The 18155-nt window shown below is 41.3% G+C and overlaps 1 protein-coding gene across 2 annotated transcripts in view; it reads right to left on the bottom strand.

The window, feature by feature from the left end:
* CHST11 (carbohydrate sulfotransferase 11) overlaps positions 1–18155 on the bottom strand; it is a 271547-nt gene that overhangs the window by 103601 nt on the left and 149791 nt on the right. For both annotated transcript variants that reach the window (XM_089651840.1, XM_089651841.1), the window contains exon 2: positions 18066–18151. In XM_089651840.1, coding sequence (XP_089507966.1) covers positions 18066–18151 — 86 coding nt within the window. The remainder of the gene's footprint in view (positions 1–18065; positions 18152–18155) is intronic.

The following is an 18155-nucleotide window of genomic DNA, read 5'->3' as shown; positions in this document are numbered from 1 at the left end:
ACCAAAATAAAGTTTTATCTGTCTCAAAAAAATGCTAAAAAAATCATATGGGTACAGTGTTGCATGACCAATTGTCATTCAGAGTGTGATAGCACTGAAAGCTGATAATTGGCCTGGACAGGAATGGGGTGAAAGTGTCCAGACTTGAAGTGGTTAAAGAGTGCTGGTGATCCTGGCATGTACAGCACTACTTCTACAAGACCATGTACAATCTAACTGGGAAGTGTACTCACAAAGGCAACTTCACCCCACCGGACTCTTCCCCCCATTATGCATGTTACTCTGTTTACTCTTAAAAGGACTCCTGTCAAGACATAAATTGTGGCTGCCATAGCTGAGCTTTTTTGATAATAATTATTATTATTATCATACAGGATTTATATAGCTGTAATAGTTTGTGCAGTGTTTACAATATATAGGAAGACAATACAGCAAAAATACAATTCAATACAAGAGGGTTAGAAGGGTTCTGCTCCTGTGAGCTTACAATCTAATGGATGACTCTCTTACTCCAACACTTTGAATCACTGAGCTTAACATGAATGTAGATATGGACTTGTTTCCAGTTTTCATCATCAGTATACATGTTCTAGGTCATGTTCTAGGTCAGAGACTCAAAGTACTGTAGACATAGGGTCAATGTAACAGCCAGACAACTAGTATTTTCAGCAGGAGACCAGTAGAAGCAGTCCCCTTATTTCTCTCATAACAGGTTTACTTAACAGGGAGACATGAGAATAATTTGTGACATTATTTCCAAAGCCATGGGGACTTATGAGCCTAGAACATCTACAGACATTTACATATATATTCACATAAGGCGATGGCATGGCACAAGCACTTCTGTACTGTCTGGTCGCTAGATTTGCCAATATAAATGTTAGGAGTGAATATAATAAACAACAGAGAATGTTCAGTTTAACCCATTTTGTACAGTTTGTAGTGGATGCTCACCAGTTAGCAGTCCTGTTCCCAAGAACAAACCACATAAATGAGACATCATTACTGGGTCTATCTAATCGTTAGTGCAGTTTCACAGTCAAAGACAATGTTTTTCCAATTTTTATTTACTTATAAATCCAACATTTTTACTGTACGTGCCATTGTTAAAACCACATTAGGAACATGTGTATCTAAGCCACTAATGTCCATTTTCCAGAAATGCTGCAGCACCAATGGTCATGAATATGAGGTGAATTTGGGGTTTCCTCTACTGAGTGCTGAACAACAAAGTTTCTGATACTACCACTGTGAACAAAGACCACGAAATCTGCATCATTTACAGCAAACTGAAGAGCATAAAAGTCAAAGTCACAAAAAAGAAATTGTAGAAACTGTGGGTAATTGATTTGCATACATAGATACAAGTGCAAAAGCTTGAACGCACATATGTAAGAACACAATGTACACTAGATTAATGCTCACAAGGTAATCTATAGCATATCATAAGCTGTGAAGCTATACTGTTGACTTTAGAGCTTTCATATGTGGGCACTCCACTCCATTTCCACAGGGAACCTGTGAGACGTTCTCCTGCTTTATCAGAGCAGAATGGGATGGATATCAGCTTTTTGACATCTGTGTCATTCAGTTTTTGACATTTGCAGTCCTTTTCCTTTTTTTCCTTGACATGGACGGATTTGGAGGTAGGTGGATGTAAATCTGTTTACTTCTGCCTGCCTACAGACCTACATGGAGTTTATGCTCAAGTCCACCTAAAAAACTGACAAGTGGGCCTGTTTAGAAAGTGCAAAAGGGGCCTAAAGTATTTCTGTCTGTCACCCCATTGGGCAGATTTTGGTTCATTAACAGTCCCCGTGACACCAAAATTAATAATAGGGTAACTGGCTGCCAACAGAACAAAAAGACAGACAGCAATAAAAAGAGAAGACTAGCAAACATCAAGTGCATGAAACAGAATACAATACTGGCATTCTAAAAGTTGTAGTTGTATGGGGGAATGATAACTAAAAGTAATGGGACATCTCACCTACTGTTGGCAAGAAAGAGTGTGGAAGATCCTGAAGTCAGTTGAAAGAAGGTTGTTTAATCTGAGAAAAATAAAAATTAACTTTCTGCCCATCAGGCTAATCTTTTTTGTTTGACTTAAGGCTAACACTACATGCCATTATAAATGCACCATCCCTACTGTGAAGCATGGTGATGGCAGTACTATTCTGGACAGAAAACCTAATGCAGAAATCTGAACCTATGGAGAACATTTTTCTTCCAGCATAAGGCTATACAAAAATAGCTAGAAAACAATGTAAAATGTCCTGGATTGACCATCTATAGCTTTGTACCAGACAAGGTATATAACAAAGGGATGAAAATAAAATGTGTAACATCTTGTTACTTGCAGTTTCCTGGATTTACCAGTAATTGTGTAACAGTATAGAGACTGAGACTAACGACACAAATATTCAAGCAATTATATGGTTACCATTTACAGTCCTAAAATCTCATTACTTTATAGCAGACAACAGAATGCTGCGAAACTTTTTATCCTAGCTTATGTTAGCTTTTTCCTTTTTCTTCTTTACTGCTAGTGGCAAACAATAATGGCTATAGTGAAACTGACACTTAAAAACAACAAAAAGCCTTTTTTGCAGTACATACATACCAATAAGGCCAACAAACAACTCAGGAAGGTATCATGCCTATCCAAATAGTTATTTTCCTTCTGCCAAAGAGTTCCATTAAATGTTTATGTGCCAACCTCATAATTTCTAAGACTCCACAGTAGATTGCTGTTTAGTGGTGTTACTGTATGAAACACCGATTGACGTGTGGAGTCTCACCCATAGAAATCAGGAATTCCTACCTATTAGAACAGCAGCTGTGTAAAATAAAAAGACAAACTATGATTGTTTCCAACATGAAAGTTTCCATCAGGAACATGTCACTGTGGGTATAGGAACTTTTATAGGCAGCACTGAATTATTTAGGGTCATGTATTATTTTATAACAGACTGAAATAATGAAAATACAAGGTTATCATATTGCAAAATATATTTTTTTCATACCTGGGAAAGCTGTAGACTATGAGTGTAGGAAAAAGCATTATTTACTAAACTAAATAGTGACTGTACCTTAAGCAAAATGTACCATTGCAGTGGGTCCCTCCACACTATAAGAATAAAATGCCTTTTGGTCTAGGGGTGCAAACATAAGGTGTAATTCTTACCTTATTCATGGCTATGGCAGGGTCCCTCCAGCTGTGTGATTGGTCCAATGCAGAGTCCTCACTAAGGTGCTTTGGGACGTGGTTGCATGCCTACCTCCTCACCACATAAAATGCAGGGTTAATAGCCCTACACTGTAAATGATGGTGCTGAGGGACCACCCATGGTCTGCACACAGCTCAGAGCTTGACAGTGCTGAATTCTGCCAGACCAAGGGATTAAGTAAGTAATACATCTTATCCATGCACCTCTAGGCTAAACAAGCATTTAACACTGGTAGTGCAGGGCCATCACTGCAAGGGTACATTTTGTCTAATTTCAAGGGTTCAGCTTTAAAGCATGACTCCAGGATGATTTCCTACCTTCACTGAATATGTCATCCATCCTCTGGTTCACTCAGTAGTTGATGGAAATAGCTTGTTTCTTTTTAAATCTACAGGTTATTTTCCAGTGGTTTCCTGTTTGTAAGACTGGTGGCTGCTATGCCTTGTATTTCCCCAGCCACCGGTCTTATCACATCCCTTCTGTAGTTCTTCCTCTTGCAAGCAGTGAGGAAATTCTATCCCTGCTTGCTATAGTGGGTGGACTGGGACTCTCAGACTCCCGATCTGTACCACCCATAGAAGTGGTGTCCTAAGAACAATAGTATCCTTTCACTATGAATGACAGCAAAGCTGATATGCTGTCATTCACAGCTGTAGTAGTTGCTAGGACTACAGATAAGTCCCCCTCTGCCACAACAGAAGATAAACTAATCTGCTTTTTGTATCACTACCTAACTATACACACATGTCCATGATTAAATATTTTATGCACTGTAGTTTGCTGCTATCAAATATTACATTTATTCATTCTCCAGCTTTGCGATTGTTTGAACATCAGCCATTGCTTGTATTGTCCAATGGATGACATCCCTAGCCACAACATAACAGAAATGAAGTGGCCGGCACATGATGGATTACATTGCAAACGCTTGGCATGTATTGAAAGACAGCACATCTGGCACCACCGGGGGCGGACTGACCATTTGGAAACTTGGGCACTGCCCGAGGGCCCGGGGTCAGTAGGGGGCCCATGAGATGCCCCTGGTACCTTTTTCAAAAGCTTTTTTGCACTTGGGCAAGGACACAGGGGCCCCATGATTCCCTATTGCCCGGGGGCCCCATGAGTTGTCAGTCCGCCCCTGGGTACCACCCCTTTTTTCTGTTCAGTGGATCCCAGGATGAGTCATTGCCTGCTCTTGTCCTAGCAACCAATTACTCATCAAAAGGGGGCAGAGCAAGACATGCTACCTTTCATTACAAACAGCGTGGAAAGGAAAATATCGTCAAAACTCATAACAGTAGTTTCTTGTAAGCAATCTGTTTCTTTATTATTCAATGTAAATTTGAATACTAGGAGATTCACAGTCTTTAAAGCAAAAAACAAGCCCCCAACCCCGTGGAGCATTTCCATGACAGTCTGGGCTCAGCAGGTTGAATGACTCTGGCCTTCACTCCACCCACGAGACTTGCAACATCTAGTGGCAGCAAGGAATTATTTTGGGGAAAAGCTCTGGATTGAAGTACTGCAGCAAAATATGCTTTTTTATTTTCTTTTAATTAGCTAATTTTTTTTATTGTCATTGGAGTTTTTCTTTAAGTCCAGATGCCTGGACTGAAGTCCTAAGATCAGCTTTTGGGTTACAAGATTATATGAGATAGCAGAACAACTGCACCCTAGTAAATGGGGTCTTAGACTGTTGATACAACATCTAGCTCCACAATAAAAAAGATGAGCATGTCTGGCAGAGAATGGCTGACTATAATATGTAAGCATTATCCTGGAATAACATGGAGACTGGATGTTGAAGCCAATGTTGTTGGAGTTGTTTTCTGATAGCTGGACTATTCTGTCATTCATCAACAATTTAAATCTGAACTCTAGGAATTACGGAACATTTCAAAAAATATGCTGGTTTTTAAGGGGTCAGTTGGCCATAGTTTTTTTTTGTTTAAGCTGCTTACTGAGCTAACAGATTCTCCATCCACACAAATGAGGTGGCTGGAGGAATCCCCCTAGTTAGGACACTGTATTCTGACAGTGAGACCTGCAGCTGTCAGAACGCAGTGAGCAGACCTGCAACAGTTAGGCTGCAACTGCTGATTGACAATAGTTTTCCATCATATTCCTTTTTTCGACTTCTGTCAAGCAGGGATGGCCACACACTAATCAAAATTTAGCTGGTCCTTGCAGAACCAGAAGAATTTAAATCAGTGTATGGCTAACTTTATGTCCAATGACCTGTATGCCACCTTATGGACTTATCTTTTTTTATTTACTATTTCCATTTTTACTGTGCACAGGGAGTACAGCTGTCACTATACTGTTGGCACTCTGACAGGAGAGATGCACTCTGCCAAACACCAGCCTCACTGCCCACCCTATCACCTCTTCTGTCCATTCACAGAATACTTTGCATTGTGTTAATCAGTTGACATGATACAAAGCCTTCTGTGACTGGGAAAGAAGAGAGGATGGGCGGGCAGAATGGCTGCAGGATTGGAGACCTGAAGGTCTGGAGTAGAAGCACCAGAAGAAGAGCAATAAGTTATATTCACAGCAATCATTAAAAATGTATATAGTAAATAAAAGAGATAAAACCACAAAGTGACATACACCTTGCTGGACTTAAAGTAAAACTAAAGGCAAAACCTTTTTCATTTTAGTGCCGATTCACACATGTGCGTTCCCGGGATTTCAAGGTCCAGTTTAAGTGAGGATTGCAATCTACTTGTTCTGCGGTTCAGGACCAGTTTTTGAGACACAGCTGCAGACTGTACTGTTCACAGGTTCAGGGCCGGTTTGGATGTGGTTTTGCAAGGCTTTCTTGGTTTTGCTGAGATGGAGAGGAGGTGGACGGGGGTGGAGAGCAAACCGTGCTTTAACCTCATTCTGAACTGAAATCCTGTTCACAACTGATGATATGTGCAATTCGGAAGCGGTTCCCATAGATGTCAATAACCTGTAATCCACCCCTGAACCAGATTACACTGATCAGAAATTGGAGAGGACTCTTTTTCAATCCACACTGAATCCACACTGCCAGTGCACCGGTCATATGTGAACAGGCACCACAGGAAGCAATGCTATTTCACATGTCACGCGGATTGGATGCAGTCCAAACCTCATCCAATCCGCATATATGTAAACCGGTATGCAAAATAGAAGAAATCGCTTGTTGTGAACAGATATCCCCATATGAAGATTTCCTCTCTATTCCTGTTCTGTTAACAGCCCAAAATGTAGCATTTTCTTTCACTTTCATTCTTGGTGATAACAGAAAACAAGACAGAGAAGGTGAATCTTCCTAAAAGAGAACAGCAAACAGCAATGAAAATCTGATAGGTGTTGTAATCCCTCTCCACTCTATCAAAAACTAAAAAAAAAAAGTTTTGCCTTTAGTTATACTTTAACCATTAGCCGCCCGGCCTATAGCCGTTTGGCGGCGGCAAAAATGTATTACCTTTCCGGGTGTGCAGTTTGCGCGGTTGCAGAGCCGCGTGTACCTTGGACACGGCCGATGACAGATCTGAGTACTGGCCCGTTGCCGGTGCCATGTGACCTGCTGTGACCAATCACAGCAGGTCACATGACAGTTGTATACAATGGATGGCTTCATTCATGCCATCCATTGTATACTAGTGCCTAGCTGTGAATGGTCACAGCAGGTCACATGCACATGTCATGTGATTAGCTGTGGCCAAATCACAGCTAAGCACAAAAAAAAAAAACCCTGAATGAATCGATGTCATTCAGGTAAATGTTTGCTTATAGCAAAGTAATTCTTTGCTATAAGCAAATTGTGTAAAAACTGATCACTTCCCCAAAGTAGTACAATGTTACTATGATAACATTGTACTACTTTGGTCATAGTAAAATATGAAAAACAAATCTTAAAAAAAATAAAAAAAAATTTAATAAAAAATTAAAAATAATTAAAAAAAAAATATATATATATTTTTTTCATATTGTCACCAGTCAGTGTCCCTGTTCACCGCCATGCCAGTTATATGATGATGCTGTACTGCACTGGTGACAGTATGTAAAAAAAAAAATAGTGAAAATTATTTTTTTAATTTTTTCATTTTCCGAAAAATTATGACAAAAAAAATACAACTTCAAAAAACTCGCCATTCCTTTTATGAAGTACGTCGGACTGTCTACTCTGCAAAAAGGGGTCATTTGGGGGATATCTGTACTGTTCTGACATTCTTGGACCTCAAGAAATTAGATTGGCTGTCAGTACTTCAGGATTGATCAATTTTCAGATTTATACCAAAGTTTGTGAACTCTATAACTTTCCTACAAACTAAATAATACATCCTAATTTGGTTTATTTTCACCAAAGACATGTAGCAGAATACATCTCGGCCTAAATTTATGAAGAACAATTATTTATTTGTAAACTTTTATAACAGAAACAAAGAAAAACGTGTTTTTTTTTCAAAATGTTTGGTCTTTTTTTGTTAATTTAGCAAAAAATAAAAACCCCAGCGGTGATTAAATACCACCAAAAGAAAGCTCTAGTTGTGTGAAGAAAATGATAAAAGTTTAGCTTGGGTACAATGTTGTATGACCGCGCAATTGTCATTCAATGTGTGAGAGAGCCGAAATGTGAAAAATGGCCTGGGCAGGAAGGTGTAAAATTGCCCGGTATTGAAATGGTTAACTCTCGCAAGCCAGCACAAAGTAAAGTTTTTAATAGCTGTAATTCCCGGAGTTCTTCTTCAATGCACAGGCAGCAAAACACTGCACAACAAAATTGGGCAGCTCTGTTTACACTATGACCCCATTGTTTAGGAAGCCTAGGATCAGAACCACTTGTCAAGTACCTTCTTTTGCTGCCTGTGCGAATCCAGTGTCCCTTACATCTGACTCGCTTATCCTAGAAAATAATATTTATTCCATGAAAATTGTCAGCAATATGAGGACCTCTATTCAGGGGCGGACTGACCATTTGGAAACTTGGGCACTGCCTGAGGGCCCAGGGTCAGTAGGGGGCCCCATGAGATGCCCCTGGTACATTTTTCATAGGCTTTTTTGAGTTTGGGCAAGGACACAGGGGCCCCATGATCCCCTATTGCCCGGGGGCCCCATGAGTTGTCAGTCCGCCCCTGCCTCAATTCATGTTGGAGCTTTATGCCATGTAAAGGAACCCTAACAGATATTTGGATACTTTTATCTGCATGATTTGCAGTGGTTTGGAGGGGTCTAATAGCTTTAAATTCTTAGATTGTAAGCTCCAAAGGAGCTCCTCCTAACCCTCCTAATCCCTCCTCACCCTCTTGTATTGAACTGTATTGTTGCTGTATTGTCTCCCATTATATTGTAAAGTGCTGAGCAAACTGTATAATAATAATAAAAAATAAATGCTATAGTCAAACTGGTTATACGAATCAGGGTTCTGTCCTAACTGGGCCCTACCACTACAGAATATACAATCTCTGGTGTTATTACAGTTATATTTTGTGCATTTAGGAATACATTCAACTGAGCTGGATATAACTAGTTGCACAGCTCTTACTGTGAAGAATCCTTTTTGTAGGCAGATATTACATTTCTTTTTCTCCGAAGTCATGCAAAGACTGCTCCCTGGTCATTTGCAATGACCATTACATTGTAGATAAGGTTGGAAAAAGACACAGGTCCATTTGGCCCAACCTGTGTGTGGATCTATGGGTGTCAGTTTTTTTTCATAAATTATGTTCTTTATCGACTCCTCTGTTAATTGTTTGCAAATTTTGCCACTGTTATCATTTGACACACCATTTTATGCTCTTTATATGTGGATTCTGGTCAATCTGGACAAGGAAAGACACTGGAATATGATGGCTTGATGAAAACCCCTTTAGTGAATGCTACGTAAGCCATTGACAAAAATGGAAAACACTATTAACTGGCTCCAGAACGGCTGCTATTTTGTGACCTTGTGCTACCTAAAAATAAAGTGGCAGCACTCTACATTAAATCAATATTACCCAAACTGTAAATCCATTCAGGTGAGAGTACAGAAGACACTTGGCGATGGTTCGGAGAAAGCAGCAGAGTACGCAATTACATCAGCTGCACAGAGCAAGTATTCTACAGAGAATATATAAAAAGGCATGTGTCAAGGTCTCCATAAATGTTTCATCTGGTGTGTGGTGTCAGGCTCTTTTTACAGACTCCAGAAGAGATCTGATGAGCTAATTAAGTGTTAATGATGGGAATAAATGACAAAGCAGTCCTTTTAAGGCAGCTTTACCCACACATAAGAAGAAAATTCAACTATATGAAGAAATCAGTGTGGTTCTGGTTCCTCTTTTAAATATCCTGCATGATCAAACTATAATGACAACAGGATGACAATTACTGTTACATGATTACTGTAGTGTCTTGTCTGGTTTACCATGGGGACTGGATATACAGTAGAAGCCCATGTTGTTGAGGTTGCTTTCTGACAGCTGTCAAACTATTCAGGCAGGGGGACACAACACAGGAACAATTTAATGCATTGGTCGCCAAACATTTCACAAAACATTTGAGAAGCCACTGTCCAGAACATTTGAAACTGCCCCTAACTGTATACGTGCCAGTTCACCATTTGGACCCTATTGTATAGGAAGCCAAGGATTGCAACCACCTGCCAAGTACTTGTTTTTGCTGCCTGTGTGAATCCAGTCTTCTTTGCATCTGACTCCTTTATTCAATAAAAACAATATTTACGCCTGAATTACTGCACCAACTTTGGCAGCGATCTGGAGACTTCTGCTCATCTTGGAGCTTTATGCCATGAAAGGGAACCCCAACAGGTCTTAGGATACAACATGAATCTGCATGATTTTTGCTAAAGACAAAGATATTTGCTTGATTCCTCCAGAAGCACAGTTATTGTTGATGTGGGAATCCCTCCCACAGCGCTATTGTGTTCTGCTGGCTGGAGGCCTTCCCTGCCGGCAGCACGCAACAGCGGACATTAAAGTGTTACTAAACCCAGGACCCTGCATTCACTATATCTAGTCTCCCACAGTACACAGAACATGGAAATGCAATTATTTTAATAAATATAAACTGCTAAATACCTTTTCTCATCAGCAGTTAGAGCAGTCTTGTGACTTCTATCAGTGTGCAGCTGAGCACTGGTTACAGCTTGTAGGAGGAGTTTTCTTTCTGCTCTAGGAAGATGCAGAACCCCTAAACTCTGTCTAGCCAGTGGCGATTGGCCCTGTGCTGATCACATGCACTCTCCCAAGAGAAAAAAAAAACCTCTCTAGCAATGCACACCAAACTGAGCATGTGTAGAGTGTCTCCACATGATATGTCTTATCAGGAGATAAGAGGGGGGCACTGGAAGTCAGGATCAAACAGCGGTTTTGCACAATCTGGAGGCTTAACCCTTTTGGCTCTACAGTGAGTATAACAAGCATGCTTTACTGCATATACAGACTGATTTTATTGTTGTGGGTTTAGTAACACTTAAACTAAAACTGGTGCATACAGAATCTGGTGCAACTGTGCATAGTAACAAATCAGCTTCTAATGTCAGCTTGTTCAATTAAGCTTTGGCAATAAAAACTTAGAAGCTGATGGTTACTATGCACGACTGCACCAGATTCTGTATACACCAGATTTAGTAAATCTCCCCCCACAATGATTAGTGTTGCCAGCTATAGCCAGCAGTACGAATTGTACACACGTTGATCAACAGATCAACTTATTTACAACCAAAGTGTTCATGCATTGAAATTCGGCAGGCCCCTGTTTTCAATCCCCATATGGCCAGCTATTGTGGTTTGGAGGGGTCTAGAAGAGAAGCTAATGTTAGATTGGTTATAAGCAGAATCAGGATTCCGTCCTGCCAGTGCTCCTGCTAATTAGCATGCTCAGTGGTTCACCCAGAAATGCTTTATGGGAAACATCTAGATTCTGAACTTTGTTTATACTAATGACACTCCATGTGTCTTATGAATATGAAGAAATCAGTGTGGTTCTTGGTCCTCTTTCAAATATCCTGCATGATCATACTAGAATGACAACAGGATGATAATTACTGTACTTAACTGTTACATGAATATTACTGTATTGTCATCCTATCTATTCTATTCTACAGACACTTGCAGGCATTGCTCACCCTTCCACAATGTTATATTATATACCAAATATTTTGTCGTACATCTTTTACTACATGCCAGACCATATTAACATATCAACAGCTTTTTCCCCAAAATATTTAAAAAATAATTCTAAAGATTTAGAGGAAATACAAATTATTACAGTCCAGTTCACTATTCACTTTCTATGTTTGTTCACTCAGAGAACTTCCAGTTGATCCTGATATAGAAAAAAGCTGGACAACTGAGATACATATAAGGGTATTTTTTTTCCTGCCAAAAGGATTTGGGATTTTCTGTAGTCAGATGTGCGATGCAGTTACTTCTTCCAGCACGGCCAGATCTAGGGGGTTGCTGGGGTGGGCTGTGCCCCCCCAGATTTCAGTTGTGCCCCCCCATGCTGGGTGCCCCCTATGTACATTATGCCCAAGACCGCTGAGCTTCCCCCTCATCCCCGCACTCAGAGCCGGCCGCAGTGAACTACAGTAAATAGTCCGGACAGGAGAAGAGACAATGGGAGAGAGGAGAGAGTGGGGAGGAGATGTGGACTCTCCTTTCTCCTGTCACAACAGTGATCCTCCATACAGAAGATTACTCAGGATTGCTCTTAGATCTGATGGTACATGGCTTGATTACCCACCCCCATCTCCTCCAAAGACTGCTCAACACCTGGAAATGTGGGTAGGAGGCAGGAAATCCAGTTGTGTACTGTCAGATTTAAGAGCGATCCTGTGTAACCTGCTGTATGCAGGATCACTGTTATGACAGGAGGAGGAAGATCACAGAGAACCTGCATTTCCTCACTACTTCTGTAGTTCCCACATGTAACATTGGGGGGGGGGGGAGCTTGCGAAGGAGGGGTGGTGGGGGACTATTTGTGCTGGTAAGGGTAATTGGGGGGGGGGAGAATGTGTTAGTAGGCAGGATTGGGGAGGATTTGTGTTAGGTGGGGGGAATTGGGGGGGAAGGGATTAGTGCTAGGAGGGGGGAATTGTGTAAGATTAGCGCTAAGAGGGGGGGAATTGGGGGGGATTTGTGCTAGGAGAGAGATTTGGGTGGGGACAGGGATTTGTGCCGGGAAGGATAATATGCAGGTAGTTGTGCTAGGAGTGGGGACTTGGGGAGGGGAAATTGTACTAGGAGGGGGGATGGGGGGACTTCGTACTGGTGGGGGGGATGGGGGGGGGAAATTGTACTGGTAGGGGAGATGGGGGGGATATGTACTAGGAGGTGGGATTAAAGGGGGAATTTGTACTAAGAGGGGGAATTAACGGGGCTGGATTTGTACTACGAGGGTGGATTAATGGGGGAGGATTTGTACTAAGAGGGGGGATTGGGGAGGAGGATTTACATTAGGAGTAGGGATTTGTACTGGGGGGGGGATTGGAGAGCGAATTTGTACTAGGGGGGGTTTGGGGGGGAGGATTTTTACTAAGAGGTGGGGGGAGGATTTGTGCTAGGAAGGGGTTTAGGGGGAAGGATTTGTACTACGAGGGGAGATTTGGGAAGAGGATTTACACTAGGAGTTGGGATTTGTACTGTGGGAGATTGGCAAGAGAATTTGTACTAGGAGGGGGAATTCGGGGGGAGAGTTTGATTTTTTTGGTCATGGAAGATTTGGGGGAAATTGGAGGGATTTGAGCTGGAAAGTGGGATTGGGGGGTAAAGATTTTTGCTGGGAGGAGGACTTGGACTGTGAGGATGGGGAGTTTTTGCATATTTGGTTGGGTAGAATTTGAACTTGCTTAGGGGGTGAATGCTGTTTTTTTGGAGGGATGGGTTGGAAGGTGGGGGCGCAATTTGCTAGATGATCTTGTCCTGGAACTCTCGCTTGCACACAAGGCACTTAACAGATCTTCTCTCCCCACATAACATGTAGCTGAGATCACATTCCCTAACACAATGTGTAGCTAGCTGCAGTTGCAGTTCTGACCTATGAAATTCCTTGATTGGATTGGCAGCTGCAGTAGCCAGCTACACACTGTGTGGAGGGATACCAATTTGAGCTATGGGCTGTGTGGGGAGGAGGAAATCTCTTGGATGCCCTGCCAGCAGTGACCCTGTCCTCAACTCTACTGACCACTGTCTTCAGCTCTGCTAACCCCTGTACCCTGCCCTGCTAACCCCTGTTCTCTGTCCTGTTGACCCCTGTCCTCTGCCATGCTAACCATTGCAGACTGACTAGATAACCCACTGTACACTGCCCTACAAACTGCTGACCCTATCCTCTGCCCTGGTGACATCTTATACACTGACCTGTCGACCTCGCATCCTTCGTCCCCCTGACATTTTTTCACCGCAGCCCCAAGTTAGACAGGCTAGATCTGGGCCTGTCTTCCAGACAGGTTAGGTTGGTAACCTCCCTAAACCAACTGCAGCTATACAATAAAACTTGGTCAAGGACCCTCTCTCAGCATTACCGGAGAACACTAAACCCGGTATGGGACTTCCCTTTAAATTTACAGTACTACAGAAAAAGCTAGATACAACCCAGCTTGCTGACTGGACAATGAAGCAACAGTAGCATCCACAGACTTATGGAGTCACCCTCTGCTCACTGTTCTATCTGCACCCATCAGTATATGTGAATGAAACAGAATCTAATTGACTCCTAGTGTTGACCATCCTTCTTAAATTCTTATTGAAACTACACAGGATTTTACATGGATACCACAACAGGTACTTACACTAATTGCAATTAAGAATACTTTTTTGAATGAATGCATATGGCATTAATTGCTGTATTTGAAATCTCCTTGGAATCCAGTGCTGACTGATAATTACTGGAAGGAAATCGTGTGATGGCCATGTGCCATTCTTTCAGTTGTTCTGGGCATTAGTTCTGCATTAGCCATGTTTCCAAATTATTTATAACTGATAAACTATGCAGTCACAATGCAGGTGTTAAGCAATTGCAAATTAATGAAATATATTTCTTGGAACATTATTCACTTGCAATAATATACTCAGTAAGTCATTAGCATCTTGTGTCATGTCTACAAAACATACTCCTGTTTGATGACGTAGAGAATTTGATTATTTTCAGTAGAAAAGAAAGAAGTGGCCCAGAAATAACCCACATTCTCTGTTCTGAATGCAGACGTGAGATAGAAATAGCCTCAATTTCCCTTTCTGAATGCAAAACTCCAAGTTCTGAGGCATCATATAATAAGCACAGATGTAGAATAGCCTGCCCTTAACTTTGCATTGAGGCAACGTGATGAATGAGTTAAAAAGCAATCAAAAAATGACTGTGTGATGGTGGTGGTGAGAAAAGCGGAAGGTGTACATGTATCTTACTCAGCCATGCACTAGACACACCCCCTTCCCAACCTTTTTTTTGGACTTATACCATATTACATATACAGTGAAGGAAATAAGTATTTGATCCCCTATCATTCAGCAGGATTTCTAGCTACCAGGTGTCTTTCATACAGGTAACAAGCTGAGATTAGAAACAGTCTCTTAAAGGCAGTGCTGCTAATCTCATTTTGTTACCTGTATAAAAGACACCTGTCCACAGGAGCAATCAAACAATCAGCTTCCAAACTCTCCACCATGGCAAAGACCAAACAGCTGTCAAAGGATGTCAGGGGCAACATTATAGACCTAGACAAGGCTGGACTGGGCTACCAAACTATCGCCAAGCAGCTTGGTGAGAAGGTGACAACAGTTGGTGCAATCATTCGCAAATGGAAGAAACACAAAACAACTGTCAGTCTCCCGTGGTCTGGTGCACCATGCAAGATCTCACCTCGTGGCGTGTCAATGATCATGAGAACAGTGAGGAATCATCCCAGAACTACACGTGAGGATCTTGTCAATGATCTCCAGGCAGCTGGGACCACAATCACCAAGATAACAATTGGTAACACACTACGCTGACAAGGATTGAAATCCTGCAGTGCCCGCAAGGTCCCTCTGCTCAAGAAAGCACATGTCCAGGCCTGTCTGAAGTTTGCCACTGAACATCTGAATGATGCACAGGAGGACTGGTTGAAAGTGTTGTAGTCAGATGAGACCAAAATTGAGCTCTTTGGCATCAACTCAACTCGCCGTGTTTGGAGGAGGAGGAAGGCTGCCTACGACCCCAAGAACACCATGCCAACTGTCAAACATGGTGGTGGAAACATTCTGCTTTGGGGGTGTTTTTCTGCTAAGGGGACAGGACAACTGCGCCACATCAAAGGGACGATGGACGAGGCAATGTACCGTCAAATCTTGGGTGAGAGCCTTCTTCCCTCAGCCAGGGCATTGAAAATGGGTCATGGATGGGTGTTCCAGCATGACAATGACCCAAAACACATGGCCAAGGCAACAAAGGAGTGGCTCAAGAAGAAGCACATTGAGGTCCTGGAGTGGCCTAGCCAGTTTCCAGACCTTAATCTGATTGAAAATCTGTGGAGGGAGCTGAAAGTTCGAGTTGCCAAACGTCAGCCACCAAACCTTAATGACTTGGAGAGGATCTGCCAAGAGGAGTGGGCCAAAATCCCTCCTGAGATGTGTGCAAACCTGGTGGCCAACTACAGGAAATGTCTGACCTCTGTGTTTGCCAACAAGGGATTTGCCACCAAGTACTAAGTCATGTTTTGTGAAGGGGATCAAATACTTATTTCCCTCATGAACATGCAAATCAGTGCATCATTTGTTAGACATGCATTTCGTTTGAATTTTTTGTTGCTATTCTGTCTCTGAATGTTACAATACACCTACCATTCGATTTTTAGACTGATCATTTCTTTGTGAGTGGGCAAACATTCAAACTCAGCAGGGGATCAAATACTTATTTCCTTCACTGTATATAAATAATATTAATCACTACCCTACTTGAATTTTCTTTTCCTCGACTACACAATTTATTGCTTCATCATTCATTGTGTAATTTAATGTCATGTTAGCTTTAATTATAACATTGCATTATCCCATCTTTTTGTCCTTACTATGATAGATGTTTTTTATATAATTCAGAAATGCGTTTATATTACTATTGTATTCTGCAAATGCTTTTTATATGATTTCTCTGCATTGTAACACTTCAAATAACTTCAACCTAATTAAAATAATGCTAAAAATAAATAAATTATTAAATAAATAAAAGCAACCACTATGTGATCTTACTGTGGCATGAAATGACTTACAAATAGCAGGAACATTACAAGACAGCCCATGTTTTAACCAGTTTTGGACCTTAAAGTGTTACTAAACCCAGGACATGTACCCCATACTCATTCACATAGCGGGGTAGCCAGGATCAGGGGGTCCCCTTGTTAAAGGGGGCTTCCAGATTTCGATAAGCCCCCCACCCGCAGATCACCCCAACCACCAGCCAGGGTTGTGTGGAAGAGGACCTTGTCCTCATCAATATGTGGACAAAGTGCTTTGGGGGGGAACACCCCTGCCCCAACGCACCCCCCCATGTTGAGTGCATGTAGCCTTGTATGGTTCAGGAGGGGGGAGTTGGGTCTGGTATGAATTTTGGGGGGGACCCCATGCCATTTAAAGACAAAATGTTGGTGTGGGGTTCCCCTTAAAATCCATACCAGACACAAAGGACCTGGTATGGATTGGGAGGGGAGGGGGAGACCCCCACATAGTTTTTTTAACTTTTTTTTATTGTCGCAAATGTTTTCGTTTTTTTTACATCCCACTGACAGCTGGCTTCCCGGCCCTCTCTTTCACAACAGTCCCGCTTTTTAATGCTGAAGCTACTGAACGTAACTTACACACTAGGCTAAACACTGCTAAACATCGGCAAAAAAAACGGTAAAACATTAGCATTTTTGGTCCAGTGTTTCTAAAGCAGTTTTTAGCTTCTCTAGTGTGCATGAAACCTAAAAAAAAATATGTATAAAATTTTTATCTTAACTTCCCTAGCGGTCTGATTATGTCCATATTTCTGTGCTCAAAGTGGTACATTTTTTTGCATGGAAATATGTATTTTTTTTTCTTGTAGGCTTGTAATTTTTAGGAATAACTTACTGAAATCTGTCCGAGTCTAGTAATTATCCCGGGTATGGTACAATTTGAAACACAAAATCATACATTATAATTTAATAAATAATCATAAAAAATAATAATATAATAATAATAAATTTAATTCAGTAATATAATCAAACCAAAAGCACTGAAATTTGAAATATAGCGGCAAGTTCACACATCACTGAGCAAAGTCGCAAAATCGTTTTCAGTGTCTGATGAGGAATTTCCCCACAAATCATCACTCAATTCTGCAAGTGGTTCTAATTTACTATCGCTGTTCTCTAGCTGGTCTAAAACCACTTTTGACCTAAAGGGACGCTTTTTGGATGCTATGGACATTTCTCAGTTTCCAGGCAGAAAGAACAGTAAAAATGCAGGCAGGGCACAGGACAAAGCACTAGGGACAAAATGTATGTGAAATGGTTTGGTACAGTAATGTTTTACTATGTGATTTTAGTGAATGTAATGAATGTCACTTTTTGTCATTTTCAAATTTCACGCCGTTCTGTCCCCATTTGTCCCGACGCTCGCAGGCGCCTGAACCCAGATGACAGATGCCGGCATCCGCCGGAGGACATTGCTGGGGACACTGGCGATCTTTGATCTGTATGGGATTTCAGTTTATTTGTAAAATAAAAGAGGGCATATTTTAATGTTTTTGGGCATGTCTATAAATTACATAGAAAATAAAATGTAAAAGGCCCCAAAAAAAAAAAAAAAAAAAAATATATATATATATATATATAGGAGAATGTGCATTGTTACCTACCTGTGTTGGATTGTAGAGTTCCTGGAGTGGACTACGTGACCCTTTTCGACAGCAAATTTCCATCCCAAAAGGATTTCTGTGCATTACTAG

Source organism: Staurois parvus, unplaced genomic scaffold (genome assembly GCF_062004578.1).
Source record: "Staurois parvus isolate SC_StPar_1 unplaced genomic scaffold, SC_StPar_1.0 ptg000025l, whole genome shotgun sequence".
Lineage (NCBI taxonomy): Eukaryota > Metazoa > Chordata > Amphibia > Anura > Ranidae > Staurois > Staurois parvus.
Note: the sequence above shows the minus strand (reverse complement) of the source record. Positions and strands in the feature narration are given on the sequence as shown.